Source organism: Numenius arquata, chromosome 2, assembly GCF_964106895.1.
Source record: "Numenius arquata chromosome 2, bNumArq3.hap1.1, whole genome shotgun sequence".
NCBI lineage: Eukaryota > Metazoa > Chordata > Aves > Charadriiformes > Scolopacidae > Numenius > Numenius arquata.
Window position 1 is genome coordinate 34,047,818 of NC_133577.1, and position 13,360 is coordinate 34,061,177.

At 38.5% G+C, this 13,360-nt stretch overlaps 1 protein-coding gene across 1 annotated transcript in view; it reads left to right on the top strand.

The window, feature by feature from the left end:
* The window catches only part of DNAH8 (dynein axonemal heavy chain 8), a 140,974-nt gene that overhangs the window by 16,863 nt on the left and 110,751 nt on the right, over positions 1 to 13,360 (top strand). Inside the window, exons 12-19 of the mRNA XM_074168783.1 lie at positions 220 to 417; positions 967 to 1,043; positions 1,503 to 1,602; positions 4,894 to 5,013; positions 7,185 to 7,320; positions 8,297 to 8,484; positions 9,411 to 9,491; positions 12,492 to 12,608. Of these exons, the coding sequence (XP_074024884.1) occupies positions 220 to 417; positions 967 to 1,043; positions 1,503 to 1,602; positions 4,894 to 5,013; positions 7,185 to 7,320; positions 8,297 to 8,484; positions 9,411 to 9,491; positions 12,492 to 12,608 (1,017 nt within the window). The remainder of the gene's footprint in view (positions 1 to 219; positions 418 to 966; positions 1,044 to 1,502; positions 1,603 to 4,893; positions 5,014 to 7,184; positions 7,321 to 8,296; positions 8,485 to 9,410; positions 9,492 to 12,491; positions 12,609 to 13,360) is intronic.

Here is a 13,360-nt window from a genome sequence, read left to right on the forward strand (position 1 = left end):
AAAACCCCCAAAAGATTATGTTACTTTGTGTTGGGTTGTGGTAAAAACTGAATTAACCATGCTCTGTTGAAGATACTTGACTTAAAAGCTCAGAAGAAACACACTTCTGAATGCAGTAGTTAGAGAAGTGGCTAGTGTTTATTTTATTTTACTCAAGTTTTAGTTTATAGTGGAAGTAAATAACTTGTCATGAGCATGAATATAATGTTTATATTTCAGATTACAGAGATGATTACCATAGTACAAACATTTTGTGCACTGAGTCTGTCTACCATCGAAGGGATAGATGTCATGGCAATAAAATTCAAAAATATCTACCAAAGTGTTCAAAAGAAACAATATGACATCCTTGATCCACGAAAAACAGAATTTGATGTGGATTTTGAGAACTTCATGGCAAAAGTTGAGGGCTTAGAGGTAAGTAATATTGCTACCTATAACTTGGGGAAGAATCTCATCACTACTTACTCAGTATCTCCCTGAATGTCAGTGAGACTTTGGACTGTGAATAGGCTACGTTGTTCTTCCAAAGAGTTTGTGTTTATGTGGAGGGAAGCTTTTCCATTCTTTCTCCTCCTTCCAAAGGAAGCTGTAAAATATGTTGTACAGTCCTCACTGAAGATCAGTCACTCTGCAGCCAAAAATGCAAAAATTATGAGACCTGAGAAAATGGTCTACATGGAGGTGGTTTATTAGCCTGGAGACACGTGGTTAGATTTTGGGCAGAACAAAACTTCAGATGATTTCAATACATGATTTGATTCTTTGTGAAAATTGTCTGGCATTTTGAGAGATTGCTTGACTGACACTAGCTATTTATTGACTATATTAAGCATAGACTGGTGAAGGCTGCTATTTTGTGCTTTAAGCAGTAACAATTCCAAATGCTGCTATGTTAAGAAATTATCAGACATTAAAATACTATTATATGAATAGAAAAACTATATGAAATTATGTATTTTTTAGATGCAGATACAGGCATTTATGCATACCTGTTTTGGGAGAATTTTGTCTTCACAGCATGCGCTTCAGTTACTTCAAAGGTATTGGCAATTATGTTTTAAAATACTTAAAAATAACTTCAAATTAGTGAATAGCACAATTTAAATAACATAGCTAATTTTAGAACAAAGAGCCTAATCAAGAACTTTTCATTATTAGTGTTCTGAACCATGTAATCATATATTTTAGCTTTCTTATGGGAATCACTATCTTCACCTGTTTCTTATTTTCATTACAGTTTATTTCATGTATACTAGAGGTTACTAAAAGAATTAACCTAAAAAAACCCAGAACAGCAACAGCAACAACAAAAAACTCCACCAGGGCAGAACTTTTCAACTTGCTTAAATTTGCTCAAAGCAAAAAAAAATTCCCAGATCCAGAAGTATTTCCTAGATTTGTGCTTCTCTCATTTTATATAGCATTCACGTACCCCAAAATAAAACCAAAAAAAAATTTGTGTTTTTGAAGTATCATTTTGGGTACTCATTTTAATACAGGTTTCAAAATCTGAGAATGCCATGCCTTCAAGAAGAAATAGCACATACAGTTGGTTGTATTCTTCAACATTATGTAGCAGAACTTGAAGCTATTAAAAAGGTATTTAATTTCTTTGCAATAAATTTTAACCATCATGTTAAAATAAGAGCAAGTATTTTAATATGAATAATTTTATTTATTCTGCCTATTTCACTAACTATCAGTGCTCAATTTATCATACTTTTATTTTCCTGTTACAGAAAACAGACCTGAGTGTGTAGGCATATATGATATATATGCTCTTGCAGGCAAATGTGTCATCACAATTTTACTTCTTAAACCAAAATCTTGTCTGTTATTCCTTCATCAATTATAGAAAAAAAAAATGTTCTTTACTGGCTGTGTACATCACTTGTATATACCTTTTTTTTTTTTTTTATTATACGAGGCCTCTACAGTTAATATGCATTTATACATGGCTATTATCTAATGCTGTAGCAGTATAAAATAAATATAAAATGTAGGTAAACTGTGTTTATGTTCATTATAAAGTAATTTTCCATGATGTGTGTAGTGTACTGTGACTGTAGAATGAGAATTTAACTTCTGGGGAATGTTCGCATCACTTGACTTTAAATTATTACAGAGGAATTAATCTAACTTGACTTTATATGTCTGCAAAATAAACATCTGCATCAGAACTAAACATACATACTCCCTTTCTACTCAAGAAAAAAATGAGTATTCCAGAGTCAATTAATCTGATTTATTTCACATGTTAACCTGAAGATTTAAACAATTCTCTTGAAATGGCTGTTTTCCTTCAATGAGTATAAAGGTAATATGGAAAACCAGAATGATGCAAATTTTTTTTTTTTTTTAGAGATGTTTACGTTTTGTCAGATGAATGACACATGTTTACATGAGGAGCCAAGTATCTGTAAAATCTGCACTTAGTAGATAATTATTCCTCCAAACAGTGACTTAAAACTGTAGCCTAGCATAGCTGCTCTGAACCGTTCTTTACAGTGTCCTTTCCTTGTCTACTCACTGTATATAATACTTCATGAACCTCTAATTACTGGCTTAATTTGATGAATGTATTTAGATGCTTAAGAAATGCTGACCCCACCCCTGGCTGTTTTTTCCCAGCCAAAAAAATACGTACGTTTTCTGAGGGGGCTTCATCCTCTCAAGTTCACCATGAAGCTACTTGAATTTATTTTGTTGGAATTGTGCAGGAGACAGTGTAGGGGTAAGAGGACATGCAAGTAGGTAAAAAGTGGTGTTTGCTTAAGCAGTACAGCTGTTTATGTTATTACAGGATGAGTTTGCATGCCTAAAGTTGAGTGGACACATATATTCCTCTTCTGTCGAAGAAAGGCTGCAAAGGGGGGGGGGGGGGGGGGCAGGGTGAGGGCGACAAAGATGATCAAGGGAATGGGGCACCTCTCTCATGAAGCAGGGCTGAAAAACCTGTGTCTATTTAGCCTGGAAAAGGGAAGACTGAGAGGGTATCTTATCAATGCTTATAAATATCTAAAGGGGATCAAGAGGATGGGGCCAGGCTCTTCTCAGTGGTGCCTAGTGAAAGGACAAGGGGCAACAGACACAAACTGGAACACATCAACATAAGAAAGACTTCTTTACTTTGAGAGTGACTGAGCACTGGAACAGGCTGCCCAGAGAGGTTTTGGAGTTTCCTTCTCTGCAGATATTCAAAACACGCCTGGATGTGTTCCTGTCCAGCCTGCTCTAGGTGAACTTGCTTTGGCAGGTTGGTTTGACTAGATGGTCTCCAAAGGTCCTTTCCAACACCTACCATTCTGTGATATGTCATGAAGTTCAACAAGGCCCAGTGCAAGGTTTTGTACTTGGGTCAGGGCAATCCCAATACAGGCTGGGCAGGGAACAGATTGATAGTAGCCTGGAGGAGAAGGACGTGGGGGTGTTTGTGGATGTGAAGCTCAACATGAGCTGGCAATGTGCACTTGCAGCCTGGAAAGCCAACCACATCCTGGGCTGCATCAAAAGGAGCGTGGCCAGCAGGTCGATGGAGGTGATTCTGCCCCTATACTCTGTTCTGGTGAGACCCTGCCTGGAGTACTGCATCCAGCTCTGGAACCCCCAACATGAGAAGGACATGGACGTGTTGGAACGGGTCCAGCAGAGGGCCATGAAGATAAAGGAGCTGGAGCACCTCTCCTATGAAGACAGGCTGAGAGAGTTCGGGTTGTTCAGCCTGGAGAAGACAAGGCTCCGGGGAGACCTTATAGCAGCCTTTCAGTGCTTAAAGGGGGCCTACAGGAGAGATGGGGAGGGACTCTTTAGCAGGGAGTGTAGTGATAGGACTGGGGGGGGTGGGGGTGGTAACAGTTTTAAACTGAAAGACGGTAGATTTAGATTAGATATTAGGAAGAAATTTTTCAGTATGAGGATGGTGAGGCCCTGGAACAGGTTGCCCAGAGAAGCTGTGGGTACCCCATCTCTGGATGTGTTCAAGGCCAGGTTGGATGGGGTTTTGAGTAACCTGATCTACTGGGAGGTGTCCCAGCCCATGTCAGGGGCGTTGGAACTAGACAATCTTCAATTTGTCAATTCAAATTCGGTATGTGATCAGTTTAGCTGATTTTTTTCTTGGATATAATGCAGCCATTCAGTGAGGAGGGCTCACGTGTTTTTTTTTTTTCCTCTCAGCTTGGGCAGAGATAAAAGCATGGGCTGTGTACCCAGGAGTCTTCACATGTGTATTGATGAGAAATTAGAATAAAAGAGCATGACATAGAATCATAGATTATTCTGAGTTGGAAGGGACCCACAAGAATCACCAAGTCCATCTCCTGAAATGTTAGCGATGTGTTTGAGGTGTATGTGTCTGAGGAACAATGTTGATATTTCTATTCAGGTAAAACCTCTCAGTTAACAATGTAGCTTAGTCCTTTCCTGGGTGCCCTTCTCAAGCAAAGGAGGAAAAGCCTCATCAATGGCTCTCACAACACTTTGTTACACAGCTTTCTTTCACAGCTGATGGCTCTGAAGTTACACAGCTGCCACCTCTCAGTCTTGGCCTTGAGTACTGCCTGCTCAAGTCCTAGGTTGGTAATGCCTTTTGGTGTACTCAGGGCTCTGTCATAAGTAAGCACAGCTAAGAAACAGAATCACAGAATTGTGAGAGCATGAGAGAATGAAGACAGCAGACATATTAACAGTGGATCAATGCATGCATCTCAGAAGCATAGCAAGTGGGGAAGCAATAAATTTTTCTCTCACTGAACTGTTGTGTGAGTCCACACAAATTTAATCTGGGAGGAGGAAGAAATTGTGGTACCAGAGGAAAAACAGTTTAACATTTCAACAGATTTTTTTTTTTTTTTTTAATACATGTGTTTAATGATATTGTTCTTATCATAGCTTTACCAAATTCAGAAAGATGACCCTCCTCTTGCTCGAAACATGCCACCTGTTGCAGGAAAGATACTGTGGGTGAGACAGCTATTCAGAAGGATAAATGAACCAATCGACTACTTCCATGTAAGTTGCTGTGAGGAAAAATGAGGTGCTTTGTGTAACAGTGAACTGTCTTACTTCAGTACAGTGAACATAATATTTCTGGCTATGATGATGTCACTGCTCATATACTAGGTAACTTTTTAATTTGTATGTGAATATCTAGTTAAAAAAAATATGCTCTGCAATAACTACTGTTGTAGATCCAAGACGTACTAGTGTTAGAATAGAATGGAATAGACTGTTTCAGTTGAAAGTGACCTACAACGATCATCTGGTCCAACTGCTGACCAATTCAGGGCTGACCAAAAAATTAAAGGGTGTTGTTAAGGGCATTGTCCAAGTGCCTGTTAAACACTGATAGGCTTGGGACATCAACTGCCTCTCTAGGAAGCCTGTTCCAGTGTTTGAATACCCTCTTGGTAAAGAAATGCTTCCTAATGTCCAGTCTAAACCTCCCCTATGCAGCTTTGAACCATTCCCATGGATCCTGTCACTGGATACCAGGCAGAAGAGCCCAGCACCTCCCTCTCTGCTTGCCCTCCTCAGGAAGCTGTAGAGAGACGTGAGGTCACCCCTTAGCCTCCTTTTTCCCAAACTAGACAAACCGAAAGTCCTTAGCCTCTTCCTCATAGGATATTCTTCCAGCCCTTTCACAAACTTTTTTGCTCCTCTGGATGCATTCAAGAACCTTGACATCCTTCTAAGCTTGCAGGGCCTAGAACTCCACACAGTACTCAAATTGAGGCCACACTAACACTGAATACAACAGGATAATCCCCTCTTCTGACCAGCTGGTTATGCTGTGTTTGGTGCCCCCCAGGACGCAGTGTGCCCTCTTGGATACCAGGGCACACTGCTGACTCCTGTTGAGCCTGCTATTGACCAACACCCCCAGATCCCTTTGTGCAGGGTGGCTCTTCAGCCCTTCCTCTCCCAGTCTGTACTTGTGCCCAGCATTACTTCATCCTAGATGCAGAATCTGGCGTTTCTACTTGTTAAATTTCATGCCATTAATCATAGCCCCCGCTCATTTCACAGTTGGACAACTTGTCCAGAGTGATGGCATGAGGGACAGTATAAAAAGCCTTACTAAAATGCAGAAAAACTTTCTTTGACCTACTACTGAACTTGCACCCTAAGCTTGAAATATGCACTGTTTTTTGTATTTCTGTCTTCATATTGCCCGAAGAAATATTTCACCATTCCAGCCAGTGGTGTTTCTCTTTTTTTGTAATAGAGCAGACTGGGGCTTATACATAAAACTCATGTCCTGTATTTTAACCAAGTACACACCTCTTCCATTCCTCTAGCTCCATAGAGTTCTCTATGGAGTATAATATCTCTTTACCAAGTGGTTGCTAGGAGTAGCTTAAGGCATAAATGTGGGCTGCCTGAAGTTGTCTGGTGTACATGTTTTAGTACTACCGAAAAAGCAACTTTATTGAAAGGACCCACACAATAGCTGCAGTACTTTAACTGAGAATCTGGTCACCAATTTCACTGCAGATGATCTCTGAACTAGTGTGAGAACAGGGAATTCCATTACTGAATTTCTCATTCTACATTTTCTGTACCGCTTAACGTACAGCTGAAGCTTGGTACCAGCCATATAACCTTTAACATTTATGGCCTTAGGTATTTCTTGGAATTGAATTTCCTTCCTTCGTTGGAACCTTGCAACACTAGGATGTGCTATAAAAAAAATATTTCTTGAAATGTTTGAATGATTCTCCTACAAAGTGTCTAGGATCTCCTGCCAAATTAACATCTACGTAAGAGAGGTTTCCACTTTACTGTTTCCCTCAGATGAGAGTAATGATCACCTAAACCCACTCCAAAGAAAACAGACATAAATATCATTACTGATTAAAAAAGGAGATTTTTTTTTTAATCAGTTCTTAGTTACTGTTAAATTTTGAGTAGAACTGAGCATCCATTTCACTGTGAATTGCGGTATAAGAAGTAATTGTTCTTCGATGTGTTAAATATTTAGCATTTATTACTTATAAGTTCTTACTGACTATTGCTGTGTAAATTTGCATCACAAATACTTGATACAGTTTTTAAGAATTTTGTAAGTATAATTTACAATATTAACTTTTATTATAGTCAATAGTTAAACTGAGAAAAACCCAAATAGTATGGTTTTCTTTTGATATGGTTTTAATTTGAATGCACTGTGTTTTTAATAGAAAAAGTCAAATATGTTGGCAAGTCCGGAAGGTAAAGCAGTTGTTCGATTATACAACAGAATTGCCTATGTATTGGTGGAATTTGAGGTAGTCTATCATGATGCGTGGGTGAAGGAAATTTCACAATTACAATATCGTAAGTAATGAAATATGTAATTGGCCTTTTTTAACTGTTATTGAACACTAAGTTAACACAAATATAACCAGATCATTTTAAAGCCTCATTTAACCTTAAAATGTGCAAATTAATCATGATCCAATAAGCAGGCCCAATAATACAATTCTCTGTCCCTTACTGACCTTGAAACTTGGTTTTGATGCAGAAGGTTTAGATTTGGTACACTGTTTGACAGATGACTGGTAACAGCAGTGAAACAAATTTAAGGCACACAGTTGTTCACTTTTTAATTCAAATTCTTTATGTATACTGTATAATAATTCTTTCTGTTTTCTCCTTGCTATAATAATTTGTATAGTTGTATTATCTGACTCACTCTCAGGACAAACATTACTTTATGCATAGAAAAAAAAAATTTATAATCAAGCTTTATTATTTTAAAATTAAGTTTTAAGAATTGAGTTTAAAAAAATAGAGATTTTTCATGTAAATTGTAAACATTCTATGGCTTTCAAAACTAGGATTAGATCTATAAGAATAAAATCTTGTCATCACACAGTCAACAGAGGGTTTTGTGTTGCTGTTTGGGCTTTTATTTTATTTCAGATTTTTGCGGTGTCGATATGTAAGCATTCGTCCTCTGGATTAACAAATTGCTGTAAGATGCTGAGCATCTCATAAAAGTTTTGTGTTTCCACAAAAATTTCATTAATTTCATAATTCTCTGACTTGAGCTAAGAAAAACTATGCCACAAGTAAGACTGCATCTGATGCTTGTTTAGCTTATGAGAGAAAGGTTATATATGGCAGAAAGCTAATATGGTGACAGTCAGTTATATATTTTCTTTAACTGGAAACAACGTGAAGCTCTTTCACAACTAAACATACATATTTAATCACTATGTAGTAATATTAGAAATCTGTGTTCCATAATAATTTATACAAAAGAAGTTATTTTTTTGTCATAAAAACTGATATAAAAATGTCTTTACAGCCTTACAAGCCACAATATTTGTGCGTCATCCTAAAACTGGGAAATTCCTGGTTAATTTTGATCCCCAAATTCCAGAGATTGTCCGAGAGACCAAATGTATGATAAAGTTGGGTCTGGAAGTACCGGAGCAAGCAAAAAAAATAGTAAAAATAGAAAATAACCTGAAGTCAAACAAGTTGCGTTTAGAGGTAAACTTAGAAGTTATCATGATTGCTCTTTAAAAATATTAAAAAGGAAAATCTGATTAGCCATAGAAATTTTTCTGTAGTTAAATAAAGATGGATGGGTACAAGGTAGCTTAAGTTAAATTTGGGGGATGCATTGGTGGACATAGAGGATCTAATTTGAAAAACCTCTTCTGCTCTGGGCTAGTGTATACTTAAATATAAGCATTTGTATTTCTTATACCCTGTAGCATGTTAAATATGATCTGGTGATGAAATAATTAAAGCTATCCAAAAAGTGTTCACTCTCTGAAAATCAGTAAAACACAGTTTTACAGAGTTTTTGAGAAGCAAAGATTCGAACGCTTTTGGATTGGAAGGTATGGTGAGCCACAAAACCATGAAGAATTTTGCAGGTTACCTGCCAGAGAAGTCACGTTTTTGATAGCTGTTGTAGTATTTGCTATTGTTGCAGTATTTTGAGAAGGTCATATCTTGGGGATGAGGTGTACCATACCAGACGTGTGTATAAGGCATAAGACTAGGATATTTTAAAACTGAGTTCTGTATATGTGACTTCAATTATCTAAAGTGTGTGATACTCAGTTTCAAGAGGGTATTGCAAGTTATAGTCACTAAAGCTCAAGCCATCTTTAGTTCTTTAGAGAAAGATCCTATTTTGCCTGACTTTTTGCATAAAGAATGTTTTGCATGAAGACCCTTTTCATTCTTCCTTGTGTAGCATGATATGGATTCGTTACATTCCAGAAATGATCTATGTATGTATGTAATGTCTGTGTAAAATTCTACGCTTGTTTTCAAATGTAGTCTTCTTCTGCTTTCCACGTTTTTTTTTTCTGATGATTTGATTGTATAACAAGTTGTTTGCTTCAGTAAAGAAAGCACTTAAAATGTTCTTCTTGATAACTACCATTTCTAATAATTAACAGGATCTTCTCCAACGTTATGAAGATTTGTGTCAAGAAACACCAATGATTTTTGGAAACATGATGTCACCAAAAATGAAGAAGGTTGGTATTGCTAAATGCCCTTCAGTATCCTTCAGAAGAAGTTATAATAACTTAATAATAGTTTATAATTTTAAAATATTTAGATGGATCTACATGTTGTGAACTTAATGAATTTTAATAAAACCTTTAAGACCAAAAATTTGCTCTTTGCATCCCTCATACAGTGCTCAAATAATGTGTATTACAGTAGAATAATCTTGGTGCCTGAAATATAAACCCAGTAGGACAAAATATGGACTTTGTGGGTCTATTTATCTACAAAAATCTCTGACTTTGGCATGGAAGTAAATTATCACTTATTTCAGTTTTAGGTTTTCATGGGAAGTTGTGCTTTTCATTTAGCTGAAATAATAAATGTCATGATTCTTGTCTTTGCTTGGAGAGAATTATTAGCCTTGTGAATTGGGTCAGTCTTTTCAGTGATGTGGAAGGGTTATATACTACACTAAAGATACAGTTTTATTGGAGATGCAGAATGTCTATCCTACAAGCCATTTTGTTTTGCCAGACACTTGCAAGTATATGTATGTGGTTGTTCTACGTAACTCTTCACAGAGTGATCACAGAATCACAGAATGATATGGGGTTGGAAGGGACCTCTGGAGATCATCTAGTCCAACCCCCCTGCCAAAGCAGGTCCGCCTAGAGCAGGTTGCACAGGAACGTGTCCAGGCAGGTTTTGAATGCCTCCAGAAATGGAGACTCCTCCACTCCACACCCACTCTCTGGGCAGCCTATTCCAGTGTCCTGCCACCCTCAAAGTAAAGAAGTATTCCTCCTCATATTTACATGGAACTTCTTATGTTCAAGTTTGCGCCTGTTACCTCTTGTCCTGTCACTGGTCACCACTGAAAAAAGACTGGTTCTATCCTCAACACCCACCCTTTAAGTATTTATAGGCGTTGATTAGATCCCTCCTCAGTCTTCTCTTCTCCAGACTAAAAAGACCCAAGTCCCTCAGCCTTTCCTCATAAGAGAGATGCTCCAGGCCCCTAATCATCTTTGTAGTCCTCTGCTGTACCCTCTTCAACGGTTCCCTGTCCTTCTTGATCTGGGGAGCCCAGAACTGGACACAGTACCCCAGGTGGGGCCTCACCAGGGCAGAGTAGAGGGGGCGGATAACCTCCCCCAACCTGCTGGTTACACTCTTCCTGATGCACCCCAGGGTGCCATTGGCCTTCTTGGCTACAAGGGCACGTTGCTGACTCATGGTCAGCCTGTTGTTCACCAGGACTCCTAGGTCTTTTTCCTCAGAGCTGCTCTCCAGCAGGTCAGCCCCCAATCTGTACTGGTTCAGGGGGTTATTCCTCCCTAGGTGCAGCACCCTACACTTGCCCTTGTTGAATTTCAGCAGGTTCCTCTCTGCCCAACTCTTCAGCCTGTCCAGGTCTTGCTGTATGGTGGCACAGCCTTTTGGTGTGTCAGGTGCCCCTCCCAGTTTTGTATCATCAGCAAACTTACTGAGGGTACATTCCATCCCTTCATCCAGGTCATTGATGAATATATTGAAGAGGACTGGACCCAGTACTGACCCCTGGGGAGCAACACTTGTTATGGACTTCCAACTAGATTCTGTGCCACTAATCACAACCCCCTGAGCTCTGTCTTTCAGTTTTCAATCCACCTCACTGTCCATTCATCTAACCCACACTTCCTAAGCTTACCTATGAGGATGCTGTGGGAGACGGTGTCAAAAGCTTTGCTGAAGTCAAGGTAGACAACATCCACCACCCTCCTCTCATCTATCTATCCAGTCATGCCATTGTAGAAGGCTACCAGGTTAGTCAGACATGATTTCCCCGTGGTGAATCTGTGTTGACTGCTTCTGATAGCTTTCTTTTCCTCCATATGCTTTGAGATGATGGCCAGAATGAGCCGTTCCATCATCTTTCCAGGGATGGAGGTGAGGCTGACCGGCCTGTAGTTTCCCAGGTCCTCCTTCTTGCCCGTTTTGAAGACTGGGATGACATTGTCTTTCCTCCAGTCCTCAGACACCTGGCCTGTTCTCCAGGACCTTTCAAAGATGATGGAGAGCAGCCCAGCAATGACTTCTGCCAGCTCCCTCAGCACTCGTGGGTGCATCCCATCAGGACCCATAGACTTGCAGATATCCAGTGTACTTACCTGTTCTCTAGCTTGATGTTCCTCCACCAAGGGGAAGCCTTCCTTCATCCAGACTTTCTGTTTCCTCCAAAGTCTGTGGCTTCTGAGAGGTAGCCTGAGCAGTAACTCTTCTCTTTTTGATTTCTAATAATAATATTGGAAGGCTGCAGAGTTTGCATAAGTTTGTGTGACTACCTAGTTGGCATGTGCTGAAGTGTGAGAAACAAAAAAACTCGCCCTTGCTCTTAAGAGTTAAATATTAAAAGACAAAGAGATAAAGTGATGATAGTCTTCAGTTTGGGGATACTACTGTAAATATGATTATATCATAGAGGGAATCATATACCTCTGTATTTTAGAGGAAAAAACTGGCAAAAGAGAAAGATGAGTATTGTACAAAAAAAAGGAGATGAAAACGTTTTTTTTTCTGAAAAATGTGATTCTGTGAAAAAGGGATGAATGAAAAATGTCATTAGATAGATACATGAGGTTGAAAGACAAGTAATCATGCTGTTGAGAGTGGTCAAGATATATGTTAAAGGACAAACTGTAAGATCAATACTGGACTTGATTTTAATTTTAGGAAGTAGTGGAAACTGCTAAAAGACACTATCCAGGAGAACAGAAAGGGGAAGATCTTTGCTGAGCATGTATATTTGACAGTTGTGGAAAGAGGCTGTAGTGTGCACTACCCTCCCCTTCCCCAATATTGCATAAATTTCTATGACGTTTGCCTTGAAAACTTGTAACCTTCCTTGCAAAACTTAAACGCAACTCTTTCTTTCATCAGTGACATTAGTAATTCTAATAATAATGGCATTTATTTTAAATTGGTTTTGGTTTTGCTGATTTTTTTTTTTTTTTGATAAATCTATGAAATTATATTTTTGTGCTTAGATGGAAGCTGTGTTGAGGCAAGGACTTACCATGTTGACTTGGTCATCTGTGACACTGGAAAGTTTCTTTCAAGAAGCTGATCAAGTTCTGCATATATATAAACAGTTTTTGAAAAAGGTATATAAATGAAATGACAGTTTAGAGAAATTATTTCCAGTATGCTGCTCTTCATGTTGGAAATTAATCTGTACTTATTTTTGTACCGCTTGAAATATATAGAAATTTTCTTTGCTTTTTAAAGCATGTTCTTTTTTTGAAGAATGTTATACTCAATGATTCTCTCCTATTATTACCCTCAAATCTTTCATCTTTTCTTCCCTTCTTGCAGTATGATATATTTCCACTTATTGTCCTCAGATTCTGTGACTACCACTCTCACTTTCAGGGTGAACCTCTGCTTCTCTTTGATTGTTTGTCCATGAGTGCAGTTGCAGACAAGATACGTCCATGTAAACATGGAGAACTTTTTAGCATTAACTGTATTCATAGCAGGCATGGTGTGAAACTATCTCCTCTCCATGCAGCCCATAAACTAATGAAGGGGAACATGGTTTTCCCTCACAATTCTCTGCATGCTGACAGAATCTGTGCTTTTTTCCTGTCTTAGTGTTTGCCAAATAATTTATGAACTCTTTTGACTCCATTAACATGCTTTAGGACCTGTATTAGCTCTTTTTCTTCTCAAGACTTTACCTTGATAGTCAGATCATCTTTCTGGCTTGACGGTTGAACTGTATGGCTATGATGTCTCCTACCAGTACCATAAATTGTGTCCCTTCTGGTAGGAGATTGTTAGTCATGGATGGGAATATCCACTTTATTTTCTGTATGGCAGAAAAACATAATTATGATCAAGTGCTCTGTTTGCT